General features: G+C 38.6%; 1 protein-coding gene across 5 annotated transcripts in view; it reads right to left on the reverse strand.

Annotated features, from left to right (window-relative positions):
• Eml6 (EMAP like 6) overlaps nt 1–24,127 on the reverse strand; it is a 294,345-nt gene that overhangs the window by 147,225 nt on the left and 122,993 nt on the right. For all 5 annotated transcript variants that reach the window (XM_087216378.1, XM_087216379.1, XM_004867282.3 and 2 more), the window contains 3 exons: nt 14,609–14,794; nt 12,788–12,923; nt 372–573 (listed from right to left, as the gene is read on the reverse strand). In XM_087216378.1, the coding sequence (XP_087072504.1) occupies nt 372–573; nt 12,788–12,923; nt 14,609–14,794 (524 nt within the window). The remainder of the gene's footprint in view (nt 1–371; nt 574–12,787; nt 12,924–14,608; nt 14,795–24,127) is intronic.

Here is a 24,127-nt window from a genome sequence, read left to right on the forward strand (position 1 = left end):
ACACACACACACACAGTGAAATGACTGTGCAGTCCCCTGCAGAGCACAAAGTATAAGGGGGGAAATATGCTCTCATCACAGATGAGTGGCTTGGCTCATATGAATCAGAAGAATTGGAAACCAGCCTAAACAGTATTCATTTATGCATTTTTGCTTCTAAGAACATTTGTGTGACTTAAATGGAGCCAAAGAAAGATAACAACAAGCCAAAAAGCCAACTAGTGTTGAGCTAAATTTCTTCATATTCCGTTCAGAAAGCGTGTGGTTCTTTGCTGCAGTTTATCCTTCTCTTTACACACAAATTTAGGCAAAAGAAATCTGCTACCCCGAGGAAGTCAGGGAGGCAACAGTCGCTGCTGCTGGGCCCTCACCTGACAGAGCGGTCATCACTGCCCGTCACAGCCAGGGGCTTCTTGGGGTGCAGAGCCAGAGCCCAAAGCTCCCCTTCACAGTGGCCCTGCAGGATCAGCATCGGCTTATCTCGCTCTCGCACAATCACTTCAAATATTTCACTGTCCTGGGTCCCTGCAAGAAGCCGGTCTGCTTTCCAGCACACGCTCCGAATAGAAAGGCCTGAGAAAAGTAAAAGCATTTCTTCACACCAGTCACATAGAAAAGGAAAATACCTGTAATAAATGCCTTTCATCAAGCTAGCATCTAAAGCAGTGGTGGGGAACCTACAGCATGGAAAAAGTATTAATGCATGAGTTTTTAAAAAACTAAAACCTCAATATTCGAGTTTAATCTCAGGGTTAGCACTTTGTAATAAGTAAGTGGGGCTTGGGTTGCAGTTTGGGCCCTCTGTATCTAAAAGGTTCGCCATCACTGATCTAATGTGACACATTTTAGAAACTCCCAGAGGTGAAGAAACAATTCCATGTCACTTTACACAGGTTGGACACCCTGATAACCTCATCTTTAGAGTGACCACTTTGTGTAACTTAGGAAATCTATATTTTACAGTAGGATATACTTGTAAGTACATCGTAAAATGAATATGAGAACAAGTTAGTCTTTATGAAAACCTAACTTTGAAAAAATTTCCTTTTGATTTGCTATGAAAAAGTTAGTAACCCCTTCAATCTTTAGGGTGATACTGTGTTTAAATTTTGTGGGGGTGATACTACAGAATACTTAACTATTATATTAGCCAAGTTTAGTATGTATATGACAAGAACTGAGACTCATTGTACTCAATAAACAGATGTATTATGTCCCAGGAATATGCAAATGAAACTCATTTCAGTCTCAAAATACCATCAAACATTTGTCAGTGAAGATACCATTCTTCCCCGTCTGAATTTATGGAATGTTTTCTAAAAGCATAGCCCTCTTTCAGTCCAACCTTCTACCTCGACAGTATTTCACACTCTTTAGGCAGATCCTTGTGTGCCTGCTAGAGTTTTGATCTCTGACTACTTCAGGTCCACTTTCTTTTGGATTTGTTATTTGCTGACTTATGCAATGAACATTCCCACAGTGGAGACAGAAATACACAAGCAATTCCATTTTCCCCACTCTTTTCAAACAAGGCAAGCCTGCAATAAGCTCTGCAATCTGAGGTGCCTCCTCAGAAGGCTTTGTGTCTCTCGTATACAGAGGAGCAGAAGTCAGGGACCTGGCTCCACTCCTGCTCTATCCCTAACTCCCAAGGGAGAGTCTTCTCTTCTCCTTAGTTTTTTTCCCCCTGTAAGGATAGACTGTGATTTTGAAGAACATGTAATTTACCATCGAAATTTACCCATTTGAAACTACAAGAATACTCTAAAAATAACTAAGTTTAAATAATTTTTGAAACATTCATTGACCAAAAAAGTAATTTTACTGTGTTGAAAGGTCTATTAAATAGTTCTATCAAAAATTTCAAATATAAAATTCTAATAACACTATTACAAAACTAAAAAATTCAGGACAGAGGAAGAAAGAGCACAGCAGATTTTTAGGGCACTGAAACTGTTCTGGAGGACCGTATAATAGCAGATACATGTCATTATGTGTTAGTAAAAACTCACAGGATGGACACCAAGAGTGGTAAACTATGGACTTTGAGCAATAACATTGTGTCAGTGTAGCTCATCCACTACACCACTCCAGTACGGATACTGATAGTGCAAAGGCCCATGCATGTGTCGGGAGTGGGTATACAGAGATTCTCTGTATTTTCCACTCAATTTTACTGTGAACTTCTGTCAGAGACCACAGAACTGAGGTCTCATTGGCCTCCTCTGTGAGCACAAAGGAGAAAGGCTGCACTCAAGGGTGACTGCATGTTGCACGATCCAGGGAAAAACTAAGAAAGCTGAGGTTTAAGTTGTACCAAGGAATGTACTAATACATTCTGGAAAGCAGAGGAATCTTGTGTTACTTTGATTGCTTGTAGTCATTTTTGCGTGAAAAAAAAAGCGAGGTAAGCCAAAGATTCTAGGGTTCTCTGCCTACTAGAGGGGAGAGTCCCCTGGTTGCCTGCAGGCTAAACCAATTCCGTGTCTCTTTGTCATTCATCCTTGTTCGCCCTGGGTCAAGGAGAAAAAAGTAGTGAGTGCAGGTCCTGGAACAAGGCTGGCTGGGGGTGGGACGGCAGCAGGTGGCACTCCAGCGTAGGGCTCTGGACCCCGGCTGGGCTACAAACTTAGAATGGCTAAAACCAACCAATCTATTTTTAAAAATCTACAACAAATGCTAAGCCACATGGGATAATTGAACAACAGAAGGAGTAATTTGGGGTCTATGGACATACCAAGTATAATCTTCATCTGTTATCTATAAAAGATCAAATGAAATACTCATTTTTTTTTCATCTTTTAAGGCACAAGCCTATATGTAGTCCTTGTTCTGAATTCACTACTACCCGTCCTGACATGGAAGGAGAAAACACACAGGCAGATGTATTCTTTCTGCTGCAAGGAGTGAGCAGGGAGACCTTAGCAACTGCTAGTTTGGGGTCAGTCCTCCTTCACGAACTTGGTGGGCTGGCAAGGTAGGCCTGCCTTAAAAGCACTGGGGCACAACAATGCACCCAGCTTCAGGTGCAGGGCCACTCTGCCTTTGCCCGTCCCTTTCTTATCCATCTCCTTCTAGCCTTCCCAAGGGCCTAGTTTCCACTCACAAATCAGCAGATTTCCATTTCCTCCCTTAGTGCCTGCAAGGGGCTGACAGGTGGGGGCTGAATTCATTGTCTCCCTAGTGAGCTTTGCATCACTCATTTTTTTTTTTTTGGTACCGGGGATCAAACTCGGGTCCTTGCACTTGTGCAGCAGGCGGCGAAACCACTGAGCTAAATCCCCACCCTTGACATATATTTTAATTGTCATCAAATATTCAAGCCACAATGCTTTTATAATTTCATTGATAGTCTTAGAAACATCGACTTTTTCCAAGCCAACCTGGAATCCAGGGCTTCACTGTAAGCATGAACACCCCAATTCTCTCCATGGCTCCAAAAGCACGTCTAGTTATACCAGGCTAAATGGCTTCTAAACAGAAACTTCACTCAAGGACCTAGCATTGTATTCGGTCCAGTGTACAAATATTATCTCCATTACCTTTATTTTTAAAATCTTGTTTGAGGGAACAAGTTCAGAAAAGTACAAAGAAACCTACAACCCATAACCTGGGAATTGGCAACTACTATTCACATTTTAAAAAAATATCGCTTTGTCTTTTTTTTTTTTTTAAGAAGCTTGGGAACAAAGATGAAGCTTCCAGCTCAGTGCAGACTGATGGGCAGTTGAGGCACCAGCATTCTCAGACTGGTCCAGGGAGTTCCAGATTCCTAGAGGAGCCCTAGGGGCCTAGCAAGGAGATGGCCTGGGAAACTGGAGATTAAGAACAGGAAGAACCTTGCCAGGCACCTGTCACTCTGTAGGATCTTTCCAGAATGTGCCCAGAAGAGACTACAGGTCTCTCCTTCATTCATGCATGCTCCACCCTGCCTTTCCATCAGTGCCTAAAGATCCATGTTGTACAGGAGACTTGACTTGGGGGGGGGGTTCCAGTGAGCGAACCCACATAATGGAAGGTGTGTGCTTAGTAAAGGCAAAGAGGTTATATTGACAGGAGTTGCTTCTGGCTGAATAGTGGCACAGGGTGAGAGAGACAGAACGGAAGAGAGGAGGAGGAAAGAAAAGGGAGGAAGAAAGGGAGGAAAGAGTACTACTTTTTCTCATTTACAACATAAACTTAGTGAGCTATGAATATTTTTTCTTAGAGACCAACTCAGTCTCTCCACACAATTTGTTCTTCAAACATATAACTTATCTTTTGTCACCTCAACCCCAGGGGTCTACCAGGCAATAAATATGAAACTGGATCACTATCATTCTCAAGGTAACCATTTTCAATAGGAGTAACTCCCTGAAGATACAGCAGTGGATAGAGAACTGTATCCGGACTTTCCAGTAACATTCTCATTTCATCATTCTAAACCTCTTACTCCTCTGCACACAAGAGCGGTAGAGAGAACTGCAGACTCTTCTGGGAACATTCTGGAAAAGCCCTGCAGAGTGACAGGTGCCTGACAAGGCTCTTCCTGTTCTTTCTTTCTCTTGTCTATCCATGCTTGGTTTACACAGCCAATAGAAGTTTAATCACAGCCTCTAGTGGAGTTGTCTAACGCTTCCACTCCACTGGGAAGTAATTAAGCTGTCTTTATCTTTTGTGCTGGGAGTCAGGAAAACAAAGGCTATCATTTGGAATATGGTTAGAAATCCACCAATAGTTAAAAGAAAAGGAGGAATGAACATTCCAATTATTGTAAGCCACAGAAATTCTCTTTTTAAAAATGCATATTGCCAATATTCCTTTCAATATGATGAGGTGTCTGCATTTTGGATAACGTGGCTCTTCTCTAAAATTCACTGAGAATTGTGGAATTCCAATCTGAGCTTTGTACATATGGCCAGCAGATGGCAGTAGAGAGCAAACCACCCATTTAAACCTGAAAATCTGCTGTGGCTAAAACCAAATTCTTACCAGCCCTTTCCCCTGGTTTTACTTTCGGACCAGAGAGTGGAAAACAGCATCCTTTTAACCTGCTACAATCCTAAATCCTGGGCTGGCGAAGTTCTGGTCCATGAATACCAAACACAGACCTCATTAATAAAGGATGCTGCTTACTTTCCACTAGTTGATTGAATAAAGTGGATTTATAGCCCAGTCCCAGCCACTCCTAGCTGTGGGTCATGGCAAGTGATGATAATATCAGCACTGCCACTTCATAGAACTTTGAGGCTTCAATACCGTTAACACTTGTTCCAGAGTCTGGCACTTAGTAAATTAATCAATATAAGTCATTATGATGTTAACCAGCTAGTGTTTGTACCTTGTCAGGGTCTTTTTTATTAAGTTTATGTCTCAGTGTTTAGCAATTTGCTAATGTGTTGTCAGGGTTAGCCTGATGGCAAGTGAGCCAGGAGCTATGATGTTGCTCCATGTGCCTTCTTTGACTATTCCTTATTTTCTTGTGTTACAATGTATTTGTGGGTTTTTGAAAAATAATTTTTATTTGCTCACACTACAAACTCACAGAAGGAAAGACTTTCCAACACACAAGGTCAGAACTATTCAGGGAATAAAATGGCCTCCCTCCCCCAATTATGTGGCCCCAGTGGGCAACACTGAAGACAGAGTAGGCCTTAATAATTAATAATATTCCTAAGCCCCCTGCACCAAGGCCTGAAAATATGGTAAATAACTGATAGTAGATGTTCCCAGCTCTTACTGTGCATCAGAATCTATATGGACTATTTTAAAATACAGATGCCCAGATTGAGCTGGGCAAGGGGGCGCATGCCTATAGTTCCAGAACTCGGGAGGCTGAGGCAGGAGGACTGCTATGAGTTCCAAGCCAGCCTGGGGTCTATTGTGAGTTCAAGGCAAGCCTGGACTATAGAGCAAGACCCCATCTCAGAAAACAAAACAAAAACAAAAAAGAAACCCCACACAAAACAGATGCCTAGATTTTGTCTAGGGCTTCCTTTCAGGTGTGTAGAGTGGGGTTGGGTATTATTATTTTTAGCTTTCCAGGGCTGAGAACCATTATTTACCAAGCCTGATGATGAAGGTGTTCTCAGTCTTCAGTGAGAGTAGTGAAAAATTTAGAGTGCCACTGTACCACCAGGTACAGCAAAAGAGTGTTGAGTCTTCAACTCTGCCATGGTATACACTATGGCCAAAGTCATTAATTACAACCAAAGAAGCTACAATGAGACTACACTACAGTGGCAAGCTGGAAACAAATCCAACATTGCATAATAAACCTACACTCTTAGACACTTCTTCAAGAGAAAACTGCTTACTAAGAAGGCTGCCCTGCAAAAGTAGTAGAGAGAATCAATCTACTAGACACACAAATTTCAATGTAGGATCAAAGAAACATGAAAAAACAATACAATGTCTCTAAAAGAACACAATAACCCTTTAGTAACAAATTTCAAAGAAATAGATATAGACAAAATGTGTGATAAATACTTTAAAAGAATGATTATAGAAAATCTTGATAAGGTCCAAGACAATTCAGATAAACTTACATGAAACTAGGAAGACAATGCAGGATATAAATGAGAAATTATTCAAAGATAGAAATTTTTTTAAAAAGAACCAAACAGAAATCTTGGAAATGAATAGCTCAATAACTCCAATGAAAAGTACAGTTGAAAGCCTCAACAACAAACTAGATCAAGTAAAGAAAGAATATTTGAACTTGAAGATAGATCTTTTAAAATATCTAAAAAATATTTTTTTAAAAATGAAGAAAGGAAGAGAGCATTCCAGATCTTTGAATATTATTAAATGAACAAATATCCACATTTCTGAATATTCAAAGGAAAAAGAGAAAAAAGTTAAGGGCAAAGAAAACCTATTCAATGAAACAACAGCAAAAATAACGGTAATTCTTCTTGAACTATTCCAAAGAATTAAAAGGGAAAGAACTATTCAAAACTCATTCTATGAGGCTAGCAGTAGCCAGTTGCCAAAACCAGACAGGACTCAACTGAAAAGAAAACTATAGACTAATATCTCTGATGAACATAGATGTAAAAGTTCTCAGCAAAATACCAGCAACTCAGATTCAACAACATATCAAAAAGATCAATTGATCACCCAGATCAATTTGGTTTCATCCCAGGAATGCAAGGATGGTTCAACTTACACTAATCAAACATAATACATCATATCAAAAGACTGAAGGATAAATATCATATGATTATCTCAATAGATGGAAAAAAAGCACAGGATAAAATTCAATATCCCTTCATGATAAAAGCCCTAAACATATTAGGTACAGAAAGAGCAAACTTCAACATAATAAAAGCTACGTGTGACAAATCCACAATCAATATTACACTAAATAGGGAAAAGCTGAAAGCATTTCCATTAAAATCAGGAACAAGTGTGTTAAGTCTTATTCAATATAGTATCATAAAGTTTTAGGGCAATTATGCAAGAGAAAAAAATAGGGAAATCAAAGTATCTCTCTTTGTGGATGATACGATTCTATATACAGAGCAGCAGGATACTAAAATCAACAGATTTTTATACATCAATAATAAATTTTCCCAGAAAGAAATAATAGTAATGCCATTCACAATAGCTACAAAAAATAAAATACCTACATATAAATTTAATCAAGGACATGAAAGACTGCTACTATGAAAACTGCAAAAACTCTCATAAAGAAACTGAAAATCACACACATAAAAAGACCCCTCAATGTTTGTGGATTGAAAGAATATTTTTTAAATGTCCTATACTACCCAAACCAAATATAGAGTCAGTGTAATTCTCAACAAAATACCAATGACATTCTTCACAGAACTGAAAAAACAATCATAAAAGACCTTGAATAGCCAAAACAATCTTAAGAATAAAAAAAGCTGGATACATCACAATACTTGATTTCAAGACTCACTACGGCACCGTAGTGACCATAACACCATGGTATTGGGATAGAAACAGATACATAGACCAACAGAACAGAATAAACATCTTAGAAATAAGCCTTTACATCTATAGTCAACTAATTCTTGACAAAGGTGCCAAAAACATACATTGGAGAAAAGGACAGCCTCTTCAATAAATAGTGCTGGAAAAGTGGATATCCACATGCAGAAGGCTAATATCTGACCCCTGTCTTCCTCATTCTGTACAAAAATCAACTCAAAATGGATTAAAAACCTAATGGATTAAGACCTTAAGACTCTGAAACTACTAGACGAAAACACAGGGGAAATACTTCAAGACATTTGTACAGGCAATGATTTTCTGGATGGGACCCCAAAAGCTCTGGAAAAAAAGAAAAAATTTACAAATGGGATTACATCAAACCAAAAAGCTTCTGGACAGCAATGGAAATAATCAACAGAATGAAGAGACAACTACAGAATGGGAGAAAGTATTTGCCAAGTATTCATCTGACAGAGGGTTAGCATCCAAAATATGTAACTCAAAAGACTTTTAAAAAACCAGTAATCCAATTTAAAATGAACAAATGATCTAAACAGACGGGTCTCTCAACCATGACAGGCCTGACAGGCCTCAACCTTGAACGTAAGCAGGTTGATACAAGGAAACCAAGTTGCCTCTTCCTCCTACAGCATGATTGTCACCTTGCTGCCCCGCAGGGCTGTGCACTCCAGCCATAGAATGCCCTCTTCATTCACTCATCTGATAGCTATTTTCAGGGCTCCAGCATATGCCAGGCATTGTGGTAAGTGCTCAGGAGGCAGGAGGGAAAAGTCCACCCTTGTGGAAACAGACAAGGGCCATGAACACAGCACGTGAGTTAATAATACCGTATGTTACAAGATGAAAAGTAGAACTGGGAGAAGCCATCTGGTGTGCTCAGGGAGGGTGAAGGCAGAGGGGAGTCCAATTTCAAGTAAGGTCATCAGGGAGGCTTCACTGGTGCAAAGGCCAGAAGGGGAGGTGGGAAGGAGTCATGCAGGTTCTTGAGGAGAGCGTTGCTAGAGAGCAGCCTGCGAGTCCAAGGTGGGGAAGGTATGAGCCAGCCCAGCCCAACAAGAGGCAGCCAAAACTGGGGACACGGGGAATCACTCAGGGTTTTGAGGAAAGGAATAATGTGATCTGGCTCATGCTATTATGAAGAAAACAATGGTCAGAACAAAGCTACAAATTATAAAGCCACTGTTGTAATCTATATGAGAGCCTATGCTGGCCTGTACCAAGGAGGAGGCTTAGAGATGGTGACAAGAAGGGGCATGCTGTGTCCTGGGGACTTCAGTTTCCAACTCTTGCTCTTTGATAGCCTAATTTAGAATCTCTCTGGACTCAGAGTTTATAGTTCATTAGACACAGTAACAATTCAGTAAGCACAAGTTTGTAACTAAAACCAACATGCAACCCCCCAGTAGTATGTACACCATGACAAAGGCAGCCTTTTTAGAAACTGCCAATTCATTTACTTGGCATGTATCAGGCACTTAGTAGATGCTTAATAAATGTTTATTGAATGGATAATACATCTTATACTACGTGAATAATTACTAAGTTCCTTTAGATATAAACATTTATAACCATTAACTCAAAATATTTTGTCACCATAGAAGTAATTCACTTTGGTCACTTAGAGCTTCATTATTCAATCAGATCATAAATTTCTTTTAAAAATGATCAGGTTCAAAATGCACTTTTATTAAGTACTGTATTAGATATGAATTACTGCCCTAAGTCTACAAGTAGCTTGATGTTAATGACCCTGAGCTTAGCTGTACTCACACATAAGATGAGTGAGTTCCTTTCACTGGCATCCAATGTCTCTCCCAGTTTCAAAATTCCAGAATTTGATATTCACTTAAACATATATTGGCAGCCTATCACCCCACACATCTGAAATCCTTTGGTAGCAAGTGAAATTTGTAATTCAGAAAAGTTTGGGTTTTGGATTTGTAGTATGTCCAATGGGACCTGATGCAACATCATGAATTAGACATTTCGGTAGTGAAATGTATGTTATTCAGGAAGGAAGACACTAAACAGCCTCCTATCATTTCAGGTCAGGTTTTGCTGTCAAATTAGTCACCAAAAAAATCATCTGATTCTAAACTGTTTCATTTTAGAATTGCAAATCCTGGATAAATTAGGTGGTTGACTTACATTATCATATATACCTGTCATTAAATTTGTTTGAACACCCAAAGAATCTGGTAACTCACAAAAGATGTATAAGTCCCTGGCACAACTAAAGTGCTACAATTCCCTTGATTGAGAAATGGTCTTCTTGATTATGGGAAGGATATTTTCTTTGACTAACCTTGGGAAGGGAAAAAGGAAAGAGCCCTAAGAATCAGTTCTAGCTTTATTGCTTCTTGTTGATGGGAGCATGACCCATCTCTAAGCTGATTCTCTCTCAAACTAAAGTTGGTTGAAAACAACACTATTTCAACAGGATGACCTGAAGAATATGCAGTCTAAGTTTTCTTTCACTGTTTTACAATCTACTAGCAGGCAGAGCCCTGCATGGGACCAAAGACTTGTCCCACAGAGCATCTGTGGCAGCTTTGCCATCAGCCCGCATAGAGGGATTTCATGGTGAAGGAGCAAAGAGGAACTCACTTGGGCGGTTTGAGGGCTATGGGCCTCATGTCACAAGGTCCTCTATAGGAAATCTCAAAAAACGTCTCTTTGGTATCAGAATAGGGAACTATTTGCTGTCACTCGCACACTGTTAAGTTTTTACCTTGTGGGTCCCAGGATACATGGTACACTGCACCCTCCCTCAGCACTGGCCTGAGGAGCTGCAAGCCGGGTCTGGAACCCCCCCTGAACTTAAGAGTACCAAACACACTGAGACTTCATCACATTTTTCCTATTTACATTTTAATCTCTGTAAAAATAGGCTTATCCTGAGAATTTTTTTTTTTTTTTTTGGTACTGGGGATTGAACTCAGGTCCTTGCACTTGCACGGCAGGCACTGCAACCACTGAGCTAAATCCCTAGCCCCTATCCTGAGAATTTTAAAAGATATGTATATGAGGCTGGGGATTTAGCTCAGTGGTTCCACCGCCTGCCCCGCAAGCGCAAGGACCCGAGTTCGATCCCTGGTACCAAAAAAAATTTAAAAAGTTATGTATAAACTGTTTTATATTCTACCCTCATACATTAGAGACTATAATCATAGCTTAAAGTAACTTAGTGCTGACTAGGCAGCATGATTTATCCTTAGCAGGTCACAAATGAATTCAATCCTCAGATAACTGAGTTTAATGATAGCATTACCCCATTATATAGAGGAGGAAACAGGTCATCAAAAATGTTTAAAAATTCAACCAAGTTCTCAAATCATAAGTTAAAACTTGGATTTGAACCCAGACTCCCCAACTCTCAGCCCATGTTCTTAACTTCTGCTACTATGGTAGCTATCACTTTAAAGCTATTTTAAAGAATAATTTATTTTCCAATTTTTTCTATCATTTGTTTGTTTTCAGAGGCTGGGCACAGTTGTGTTCAGAACTTCTTAGTTTTATCACTGAGAGTCTCATCTCCTGGGCAACAGCCCAGTGGCTTGATCATAATGTTGTTTATCTTTGCTATAAGACAACTGCTGGCACATGAGATATCTTTGTGCTAATTAGGAAAAAGCTATCCATTTAGTTTTAACATAATTTTGATCTTTTATTCAATATATTTATGCAAACTTCTTTAAATCCTTTATAGAATAAGATTAAGTACAAAGAAACAAGTATACAGCTTCACATTATATTTCACACTTGAAAAAAGAAACACAGATTTCACGTGGCATTTACCCTTTTAGAGTTATGGGGAAGTATTAATATCTACATTACCTTTTTATATCTTATTTTACTTTTCTTATTTGTATATGTTTGTGATGCATAATAATTATATTCATTTTGGGGAATTACTACATATTGTATATTGATCATTTTTTTATCCCATTCTCTTCCTTTCCCAGAACTTCTCCATCTCCAAAGAGTCTCCCCTTCCCTATTTCCTACCATCTCACCTTCATTTTTCTTTTAATTATTTATATTTGGGGTTTCTCATACAAGAGAAGCCATGTGATATTTAACCCTTTGTGTCTAAGTGTCTATGGTGTCAAGATCCATTCATTTTACTACAAATAACTCAAATTTATTCTTTTTTATGGCTGAGTACTACTTCATTGTGTACATATACCACATTTTCTTTATCCACTCATCTGTTGATGGGCATCTAGGCTGTTTCCATAACTTAGCTATTGTGAATTGTGCTGCTATAAACATGGGTATGCATTATCATCGCAATTTAACTCTTTCAGAAATATACCCAGGAGAGGTAGAGTTGGGTCACACGAAATTTCTAGTTTTAGTTTTTTGAGGAATCTCCGTACTGATTTCCATAGTGGTTGTACACTTTTACATTCTCACCAACAATGTGAAGTGTTTCTTTTTCCCCTTATCTGTTCTTAAAGTCCCTGATAACAACTTTTCTTATAAAATAAAATGGAATCTCAGTGTTGTTTTGATTTGTATTTCCCTTATGGCCAAAGATGGAGAGTATTTTTTCACCTGTACTTATTTGTCATTTATACTTCTTTTGAAAAGTGTCCATTAATTTCAATTGCCCATTTTTTGAGTGGTATATTGAGGGGGGCTAATTTTTTGAGTTTTTCATATATTCTAGATATGATTCCTCTGAGGAACAGCTGGCAATTTTTTTCCCATTCTGTAGGTTGTTTCTTCACTCTGTTGTTTCCTTTCCTGTGCAGAAGCTTTTAGATTTTATATAATCCCATTTGTTGATTCTTAGAATTATTTCTTCATCCATTACCTTTATATCCTTGTTCTGTCTCCCTGAGATCAATTTTGGTTATTGGTTTAAAATCCATGTCCCACAATCGTATACAACCATCTCGACCACCAGTGGCAAAGCCTTCTTCGCAAGCATACATGCTAAAGATTCCAGCCTGTTGATTAAAACAGATAATACTTAATGCCTCAATCAGTGTAAAAAGTCATCATAGTTGAATCCTGATGAAAAAACACAACAAAGTAGAACAAAAATAAAACAGACACCTTGTTTTCTGTTCAAATCCTGACAATAAATCAAGTTGTCATTTATAATATTCTTCATCTAAGCTACATTAAAAATTAATTATAATAACCTCCAAAGCACACTAGTTCTAGTGCTCCTTGATAACAGATTGAAAAAAATGGTAATATCTTCCTTAAAGTGGATATGGAAGTCACAAATTTCTGTATGTGACAAGCGAAGAATGAGACAACTGTGAAAGTGTTTCATATAAGTTGCTGTTCAAAATAATCAAGTCAAGATACACAGACTAGGAACATAAACACTTCCACAGGTACAAATGTCCCTGAAACACATCTCAATAGCTCAAGAAGTTATCTCTTGAGCCTAACTGAAAGCACAAACAGAATTTGTGTTCAGGTTGTTATGCATCATTTGAAGATGCTCTTGTCACATTTAAAATATGTTCCTTTAAAGAGCATCTTTAAGTTTTAAAACTATTTCATTTGGTTTGTTCAAAAGTGTTACAAGCATATCATGTTAACATAAGATTCAACATAAAAAGAAGTAACTGAGAATTTCTCAGTTACAGAGGCAGCTGCTTTTATGAAGAACACTTAGCTCTTGATTGGTTTAAAAGCTATTTCATAGTGAGTAAACCCAAGAAAATTGGTCTTCAACATACAAGGCAATGAAAGCTCTAAAGAACTGCTTAAGTGTTTCTTCATATTAAGAATAACAGGGAGAGTAAAGGCATACCTTAGTGGTAGAGTACTTGCCTAGCATGCACAAGGCTCTGGGTTCAATTCTTACACTCACACATATGTGCGCGCACACACAGAGTAAGAGAGAATCAATTTGGAGGCAATAAGCTAAAGTTCTGTCAAGTTTCCAAACATATCTTACCCCATCTCTGTTCACCATAATAGGCTTTACCCTTCACATCATGTCACCATCATTCTGGACATTATCATTGTATCTTCTGTAGACACATGGTAAATACTCCTTTTCATGTGGGTCAAAACAAAGTGCTAAGAAGTAAAGTTTGCCCTGCCCTTGTTTTTACAGAGTACACTATCAAGAGGGAAGGTTATCAACGGCATTCGTTTGTATTTTAGGAGCTTGTGACACTGACAAGGAGGTAATACCCTTACACTTCAACAGAGTGAGGAAAACCTATCTCATGAACTAGAGTAAAAGCAATAGTTGTCTATAATCTTCCTATTCAACCTATGGGCCACAAAGCAGCAGCAGGAGCAGCAAGCAGCATCCCGACACACTGAGACAGAATGTGCATTTTAACAAGACCCCAGGAAACTCCCAGGCACATTATAATTTGTGAAGTGCTGGTCTATAAGATGAAACTAATGATGAAATAATTCTAGTTTCCGGTCAAGTTTTCGTTGTTGAATAACATCACCAATCAGTCAATTAATAAAGTGAAGGATAATTAAGTTATGCTTTTGAAATATTTTTCTTCCTAGATGAATAAAAATACTTTGGGAAATCTTCATGAGTGTTTTAGGAGTATTCCATGGAGCAAAGTAGGGAAAATACAGGGATTTGTGACCTGAACTAACTGAAGAAGTCATCCCCCAATTTCTATACAGCAATACTCACACTATGTGCTCCTTGAATGGTGCGAATTAAATTGAGCCCTTTCCAGACATAGATGTCACCATTTAAAGCACCAGAATAGGTGATGTCTTCTTTGGCACAAGCAAGGCAAAGGATGGTCTGAAGATCTCCAGTTTTGCCAAATATTCCTCTTTTTGCAGTAAGGGCATTTCCACATAGTGTCCAAAACTAGAAAGTAAGTGATAAAATAAATAGATCCAAAAAAAGAATATTCTGATGCATTGCATTATTGGTTTATTATGTTTCAGTACACTTTACATAATCTACCACATCTGAACTAAGCACAAGTAGGTTTCTTTTTATTAAATTCTTTTATTGGTACATTGTAGGTATACAACACAATTACATTTCTCATTGGGAATTGTACCTTTACATAATGCATCTTGGTTCTTGTTTTTTCCCCATTTCTAGCCGGAGCTCCCTTCACGCCCTCCACCCTTCCCTATTTACAAAGACTTTATTTCCATTTTTTCCATTTCTCAGCATTTTTCCTTTCCCTTCTTTCCTTTCCCCTGCCCCTCCCACTACCCCTACCCCTTTGGTCCTTTTCTTCCGATTTTACATTATCGATTATTCATTCTAATCATTGGTACATTTTAGGGATACAATATAATGACATTCATCATTGGAAATTTGCACCTTTACATAGTCTCTCTTGGTTCTTATTTTTCACCCTTGCCCAGCCCTCCCTTCAACCCCTCCATTCCTCCCTATTTACAAAGATTTTGTTCCTACTTTTCCATTTTCTCATATTAATCCCATTCCCTTCTATCCTTTCCCCTAGCCCTCCCACTTCCTTCCCCTTTGCCCCTTTTCTTCCTATACAAGTAGGTTGTTTTATAGTGACAGCACATTTCAGCCTACCTCTAGGAGCATAAGAAATACCTACAATGGTATTTTTTAAACCTTTAAAGTTCTAAAATTTCAAAACTTTGCTTAATGCTTAATGGCAACTTAGTAAATGCCAATGCTTTCAGATTGTAAGGTAGATAAATAATCTTTTTGTCAAATTATAAAAACTAGTTTAGGTTTATTATGGGAAGACAGAAATTCAGATAAATATCCAAAGAGAAACTGAAATTCTAACTGCCTGTTAGTATATTGATGTATCATCTATTTTTGGACTTTTTGGCTTCTTTTTATGTTTTTGTAATACTGGAGATCCAACCCAGGAGAAATCTACCACTGAGCTACATCATTCCCAGCCTTTTTTATTTTAAGACAGAGTTATGGCTTGTGTCTAGGTGTCCCCTCAAAGCCTCATGCAGTCATAGATGGGGCTTTTTCAGAAGTGGCTGGATCTAGAGTGTGTGATGCTGGAATTGACACATGGTGCAATGAGGCTCAGGGGCATTAGGATTAAGGATTAAGGGTGTGAATGCTATCCAACTTAAGTAGCCTGGATAACAGGGTCAGAATGGTGCTGTTAAGGTCCCTTATTGCTGATCTGTCTTCTGTGTGCAATGAACTATTTCTCCTCTGTGACAGCTGTCTTTTATGTGCTACTCTGCCTTGGTGTCAGCCAACTATGGACTGAAACCTCTACAAACTGTGAGCTAAATAAACCTTTCCTCCCTTATGGGAGTTGGGTATTTTGTCTCAGCAATGAGAAAATAAGACAGATAGGGTATTGCTACATTGCCTAGGCTGGCCTTGAATTCTGATCCACCTGCCTCAGGCTCTCAAGTAGCTAAGATTATAGGCATGTGCCACCATGCCCAGCAATATATCATCTAGTTATTTTTAATGAGCATATATAAATAACTGCTTCATAACTGAAAGTACTGTAAATATTGTAGAAGTATTACTCAGAAACACATTTCTAAATATAAGTGATATTTCCATACAGCCAAATAATTGACCAGCCTTTTCCCTTTTGGTTGCATAATTCAGGTGAAAGATAAAAAACAGAAATCTTGAGCTACTTTAAATCCTGAGCTATTTAATAGGAGGCAGCAGGACACTCCCACAATGATATAGAAATCCAATATTTTTCTTCCATAGTTTTTTACATATGAACTGGAGTACACTTGTTGTCATTTATACAGTCCCTCACAATTTATAGAGGCTCTTTCTATATGTTATTTGACCTCCATAATGCCCTAGAGAACAGGCCAAGGCACATTCTTTAATTATCATTATTTGGAAATGAGAGAAAGCAGATATAAGAGGCTTGCCAAAGGCATGAGTTCAACAAGGGTCATACATGAGAAACTAATGAAACCTTGAACTCTCCCTTGAGAATTTTAAATCTAAGAAGATACATATGAAACAATGAGCAGGAATTTTAAGGCACATATTCAGATTATACACAAGGGGTGAGGATATTTGAAGCTAGGGAAGCAAGTTATATTAAATGGAATGAATAACAATTAAGACTGGAGGTCTGCCCATGCCCTGCCGGGGTCCTGAGTCGCACAGAACACGCCGAATCAGCCCCCAGCAGACAGGCAGGTCTGTGCACGTCCTACCGAGGTCCTGAGTCACGCGGAAGACACCGAGTCACCCCGCTGCAGACAGGCAGCCACCTGGTTCCACACTACAAAAGCACAGAGGACACCAGACCACCAGACCAAGGTACTGAGTCCCACTGCTCCCAGCCCAGAGGAAAGGGCTTTTGAGCCACCTTCTGTCCCGCTGCTCCTGGCCCAGTGGAAGGGGCTTCCAGGCCACCATCCCTCCCACTGATCCCAGCTGATAGGAAAGGGCTTTTGGGTCACCATCCTTACCGCTGCTCCCTGCCCCTGTCCCACCTCTCCCAGCTCAGAGGAAGTAATCCATGCAGGTGCTAACAGCCCCCTGCCCCAGTCGAAATGAGAAAACACGTAAATAAGCCTCAAAACCAGACTTCTAGATCACCTACAGCAACGGGAAATGAGATGGAACCCTCTGATACTCAGCCACCTGGAACCACTGAACTGGCAACAAAAGGGGATCTGGAAAAAATGAAATCAGAAATAATTTCTCAGATAACAGGAGAAATTGTGCCCTTAGTGCAAGACATGATTAATAAATCTAGAGAGGAGCTCAGGAACATGATGGAATCCCCAACATAAGAAACAAATGGAATCCATAAAACAGATGCAAATAGATTTCCAGGACATGAAAAACTCCATTGAAAGTCTACACAGCAGAATGAGCCAGTGTGAGGACAGAATTTCAGATATAGAAGATTGCAATTAGTGACCAAGAAGAGAAAAATTGCTTCAAAATTATAAGGGAACATGAGAAATCAATCCAGCAGCTGCTAGATGATGCAAGAAAGAATAACATAAGACTGATTGGGCTCAATGAAAAAACAGGAGAGAGTGCAGATGACATAAAAAATCTCTTCACAGAAATAATGGCAGAAAACTTCCCAAGCAGGGGAAAAGAGCTTGACATACAGATAAGTGAGGCATATAGGACTCCACATAGCCTTGATCAAAAAAAAATCTACACATAGGGATATAATTGTTAAGATTCCAGAAACACAACAGAAGAACAAAGTTCTCCAAGCAGTCAGAGAAAAGAAACAAATCGCATACAAAGGAAAGTCCATCAGAATCACAGCAGACTTCTCAACAATGAAATTGAAAGGGAAGCAGTACTCCCAAATTCATTCCTGGAAGCAAGCATCACCTTGATCCCCAAAGCAGAGAAAGACCCAACTGAAAAAGAGAACTATAGGCCAATCTCACTAATGACATAGATGCTAAAATCCTTAATAAGATACTGGCAAACAGAATGCAGAAGATCATCAAGAAGATCATACACCCTGATCAAGTGGGATTCATCCAGGGATGCAGGGATGGTTCAATATACGCAAATCAATCAATGTAATACACTATATCAATAGAGCCAAGGACAAAAACTATATGATTATCTCCATAGATGCAGAAAAAGCATTTGACAAAATCCAACATGCATTTATGATAAAAACCCTACAAAAAATTGGAATAGATGGTCTCTACCTCAAACTGATAGAAGCCATCTATGAAAAACCAACAGCCAATATCATACTAAATGGTCAAAAACTGAAATCCTTCACACTAAAATCAGGAACAAGACAAAAATGTCCACTATCACCACTCTTGTTCAATATAGTTCTGGAAACATCAGCCACAGCAATTAGACAAGAGAAAGAAATAAAAGGAATAAAGATAGGTAATGAAGAAGTCAAATTGTCATTATTTGCAGATGACATGATACTCTATACAGAAGCCCCCAAGAACCTCACCAAAAGTTTTCTAGACTTAACAACTGAATTCAGTAAAGTAGCTGGATACAAGGTCAACACACAAAAATCAATAGCTTTTCTCTACACCAATGACAGACTCACTGAGAGAGAAATAGGGCACATAACTCCTTTCACAATAGCATCCAAAAAACTGAAATACCTAGGAATCAACCTAATGAAAGAAATCAAAGACCTCTTCTCTGAAAACTATGGCACTCTGTAAAGAGAGATTGAAGATGATATCAGAAAATGGACAGACATCCCCTGCTCCTGGGTAGGAAGGATTAATATAGTGAAAATGGCCATACTTCCAAAACTGCTATATAGATTTAATGCAATTCCAATTGAGATCCCAGCAGCATACTTCATAGACCTCGAGAAAACAATCCAAAAATTCATTTGGAACAAGAAGAGACCCAGAATAGCAAAAGCAATTCTAGGTAACAGAGACATGGCAGGGGGTATCACAATCTCCAACCTGCAACTATACTACAAAGTTACTATGATAAAAACAGCATGGTACTGGCAAAGAAACAGACTTGAGGACCAGTGGAACAGGTTAGAAGATGCAGAAACAACGCCAGACACACTCATCCATCTCATCTTTGATAAAGGAGCCAAACACCCTCACTGGAGGAAAGATAACCTCTTTAATAAATGGTGCTGGAAAAATTGGGCTTCAACTTGCCAAAGATTAAAACTAGACCTGCATCTCTCACCATGTACTAAACTAAAATCAAAATGGATTAAAGATCTAAATATTAAAATAGAAACTCTGAACCAGTTGGAACAGAGGTTAGGTAGAACCCTTGAAGACATCAGTGTAGGAAAAGATTTTATGAACAAAACCTCAGTTGCCTGTGAACTAGCACAAATGAGCAACAAATGGGATCTCTTCTTATTAATAGGCTTCTGCACAGCAAGAGAAACCACCAGCAGTGTGAAGAGACAACCCACAATGTGGGAAAAAATCCTCACCTGCTCTTCCTCAGACAAAGGTCTACTATCTCGAATCTATAAAGAATTTAAAAAGATCAGACCTCCCAAATTTAAAGCCCCAATCCAAAAATGGGCATCTGAAATGAACAGACATTTCTCAGACAAAGAAGTAGAAATAGCAAATAAATACATGAAAAAATGTTCAACATCACTGGTCATTCGAGAGATGCAAATGAAAACAACCCTGAGATTCCACTTCATTCCAGAAAGAAGGGCTGCTATCATGAAATCAACCAATAACAAATGCTGGTGGGGCTGTGGGGAAAGAGGAACCCTGCTTCACTGCTGGTAGGAGTGTAGACTGGTGCAAGCACTGTGGAAATCAGTATGGAGATACCTCAAAGAACTAGGACTGGAAGTCCCATTTGACCCCACTATTCCACTGCTGGGGATCTTCCCCAAAGAATTAAAAGAATCATACCACAGTGATATATGTGTACCCATGTTCATAGCAGCACAGTTTGTAATAGCTAAAACTTGGAAACAGCCCAAATGCCCATCAACTGGAAACTGGATAAAGAAAATGTGTTTTTTTTAATAAAATGGAGTACTACTCAGCCATAAAAAATGAGAAAGTAGAGACATTTATAGCTAAGTGGATGCACATTGAGGCAATACTCTTGAGTGAAATAAATAGGACACACATGTGTAAATACTGAATAGTTTCTCTGGTGTGAGAAACTGAAAGTGTAAATAAGGAATAAATGTATAATAGGTAATGTGAAATAGGAAGAAAAGGGGCAAAGGGGAAGGAAGTGGGAGGGCTAGGGGAAAGGATAGAAGGGAATGGGATTAATATGAGAAAATCGAAAAATAGGAACAAAATCTTGGTAAATAGGGAGGACTGGAGTGGTTGAAGGGAGGTCTGGGCAAGGGTGAAAAATAAGAACCAAGAGAGACTATGTAAAGGTGCAAATTTCCAATGATGAATGTCATTATATTGTATACCCAAAATGTACCAATAATTAGAATGAATAATCAATAATGCAAAATAGGAAGAAAAGGTCCAAAGGGATAGGGGTAGTGGGAGGGGCAGGGGAAAGGAAAGAAGGGAAAGGAAAAATGATGAGAAATGGAAATAATGGAAATAAAGTCCTTGTAAATAGGGAAGGGTGGAGGGTGTGAAGGTACAATTCCCAATGAGAAATGTAATTGTGTTGTATACCTACAATGTACCAATAAAAGAATTTAATACAAAAAAAACCAATTAAGATTGGATCAGTGGTGAGGAAGAAATTGCTTCTGGCTCAGGATAGCAAGATTAGATGGGTCCATGTGGCAGGAATGTATGAAGGCAAAAAAAAAAAAAAATCAATAACAACTCTAACACTTTATGCCTACAGGACAGGGGAAATGGTGGTCCTCTCAGAGTAGCTGGGTCTTAGAAGAAACCATTCTGGGATGATTGCAAGATGTTGCATACTGAGGTGGCTGTGGAGGCAGCAGCAGAGGGCTACTCTGCAGGGCTGACTTGATGAAGATGAGGGGAAAGTGTTCCACCATTTGAAGCAATATGGGATTCTCCTCTCAAAGGAGGAAAGTATCAACTCTAGTACACACACGATTTCTGATTCACAAATCTGCTAAAGGGCTTGCTTTTCATGGTGACATGTAAAGCAGACAATGTCCTTTCTCATTAACTCTCCTCCTGCATGAGGATTAAATGGAATTTATTTTTTTGTCCTCTGACTTGGGATGTGAATCTCTGGCCTGAATTAAACATTTCTAAATGGACAAGTACAAAAACATGAAAACCATTATCCTCAGATGTGCTTACACAAAGATTTTTCGGACAAAATCACCTAAATGGTATAATGTGCACATGAAACATTCCAAATAGTCACATCATTCTTTTAAAGGGCATATATAGATGTGATGTCAGGATAAGTATGACATTTTCTGCTGAAAATAGCAAATACCTAAAATATTATCTATTCTTGAGACTCATTTTCTGTTTGGAAGACAGTAGCATTTTAGGGTAGCAATGCACCATTAAATCCACATCAAATGAAGAAACAGTGTTTATCTCCTTCTAGCTCCATTCCCAGATTGTAAAGCAAATCTTGTTAGAACTGGCAGGTACCTTGGAGTTCATTTGGCCCTAAGTAGTCCCCAGAGTCCCTTCAGTCTGTTACTAGGGACGGGAGAAGGTTCAAAAGTATACGAAAACCTGTAGGCTCATTTGCTGTAAAAACCAATGAAGCAGATGATGTCCAACTGTTACTGTTTCAGATCATTGTAATTTGCCTGTTTGCCAAACACTGGAATCTTACAAAACCAGAAAGGATGTTACCCTAGCTACAAAAATTTTCATAAAAAATGTTTATCTGAAATGCAAAGATTTTGTATTCAACCTGTGACTGAAATCACTTGTCCAATGTTAACTCTAGTTTTAGATGGAATATAAGAGTGTGGAAATACTGGAATCAGATACAGAGGCTATGGGTGATGAAAATAACTTACTAAAGCCTGCTTAAATTTGTTGTGGATTTTTTTCCTAAACAGAATTAATAAAGGGTAGCTGGGAGACACTTTCAGACTCTTCCATTTGGGGTAAAGATGCTTGTTTCTGCTTAGAAAACAATGCTTAAATCTGCTAAAGCAATGAGCAAATGGAACAACATAAACAGCTCTTGTTTTCAAATTGGAGTTCTAGGATTTTCTTTCTCTGCTTTTAGAACTGATTAAAAGTTAGAATTAACCAATGATGGAAAGAAATAGAGAGGAGTCTAGAGAATTCTTTCAGTTAAGAAGCTAATCTAGTTAGAACCCAGTAACAGGTTTTTTTGTTTGTTTGGTTGGTTGGTTTTTCGGGGACTTTTTTTGGAGAAAAGTCAAGATAAACCATTAAAAAGATAGTCTTTCAGTGAAAATAACTCTAAACAGGGAACCAGAGGCTGTGTTTAAATCTTATCTCTGCCACCAGTTTTGTGATGTTGCAAATGGGGAAAGAAGTTAATATTGCTGTGTTCCCACCAGTTCCTCACACCAGTTTGCGTAACTCTTAATGAATTCCAGAGGAAGTAATTCTTACTTATGGGGGACAGGATCACCTTCAATGAGATTAATAGCTTTCCCAGAGTCAAGATGACGACAGAATCAAGATTCAAAGTCAAATAAAGCCCTCCAACTCAGCTTCTCCATTATGGAATGCGCAGGTTGGATCCTGGCCCCCGCACCAGGGCCCCAGACTTCCAGAAAGCCACCACAGCCTAAACTCATTTTAACATTACCTATTTCTTTACTTGTGGCTAAAAAACTACTCAATGCTTCATTATATCATTAGGGTGATCAAAAACGCATGTTGCAGATACATATCCTTGATTAATAAAAAAGAATTGCTAGGGCAATTATTACTTAGTTGCTATTTTATTTTGTGCCAATTTTTTTTCAAAACGATTGCTTCCCTGGAAAGTAAAGTACATGAAGAAGTTCCTTAGTGGCACACATCACATGCCAAGGACCTTCCCAGCTCCCCAGTCCCTTGAATCCATGGGTGACCAAAGCCAGCTTACTAATGCTTGAGTGAAGGATAATCCCTCCCCTGGGTACTGCTGCCAGTCCCTTCTTACCCAACTCCCCTATCCACCAGGCTCAGTTTAAGAAGGAGCCCTTTCATGAATCAACAACCCTGTCAACAGTTGGAATCTCTCCTTTATCCTCTGAGGGGTTTGATCTCCCCTTTTTTGGCAGAATGTTCTACATTAATGCTTTGCCCACTAAACTTCAAAAAACTTGAAAATAAATTCTTTATTCCTTCACATAGTGAAAATTCAATAAGCACTTATTAAATGTCGTTAGTTTTTTGCTCTTTCACATATACTCTTTGAAACCTAGGAGAAGGAGCTTCCAGCTGATGCTAAACTAAAAGGTACTTGGATTTCAGCAAACATCTCGGATTAAAGATCAGGCATCTACACAAGGATTATACAATGTTATGAAGCCCTAAGGTGTTGAAAGGACACTTAATCCCTTTGAGTAGTGGAACTCCTAGACTTAATGCTCTTATCCTTTATTTTGGAATACATGTTATCATAAAATAACTTAAAAATAAAGCATATGAAGGAAAAGTCTTAAATCAGCCATTAACTCACTACCCAGAGATAACTGTTTAACATATGGGGATATCTTCCTAATGTACTGCTACACAAAAACCTATTTTAAAAAATCAAAGAAGAAAACTGGACTTGCCCATTTAAAATACATCTTGAATATTTCCCAATAGCATTCAGTAACCATCTAAAACATAACTTATAATGATTCTATATTTAATCCTATTTTAT

Source organism: Heterocephalus glaber, unplaced genomic scaffold (assembly GCF_053883595.1).
Source record: "Heterocephalus glaber isolate CG9 unplaced genomic scaffold, H.glaber_assembly_v1.0 deba00001457, whole genome shotgun sequence".
Lineage (NCBI taxonomy): Eukaryota > Metazoa > Chordata > Mammalia > Rodentia > Bathyergidae > Heterocephalus > Heterocephalus glaber.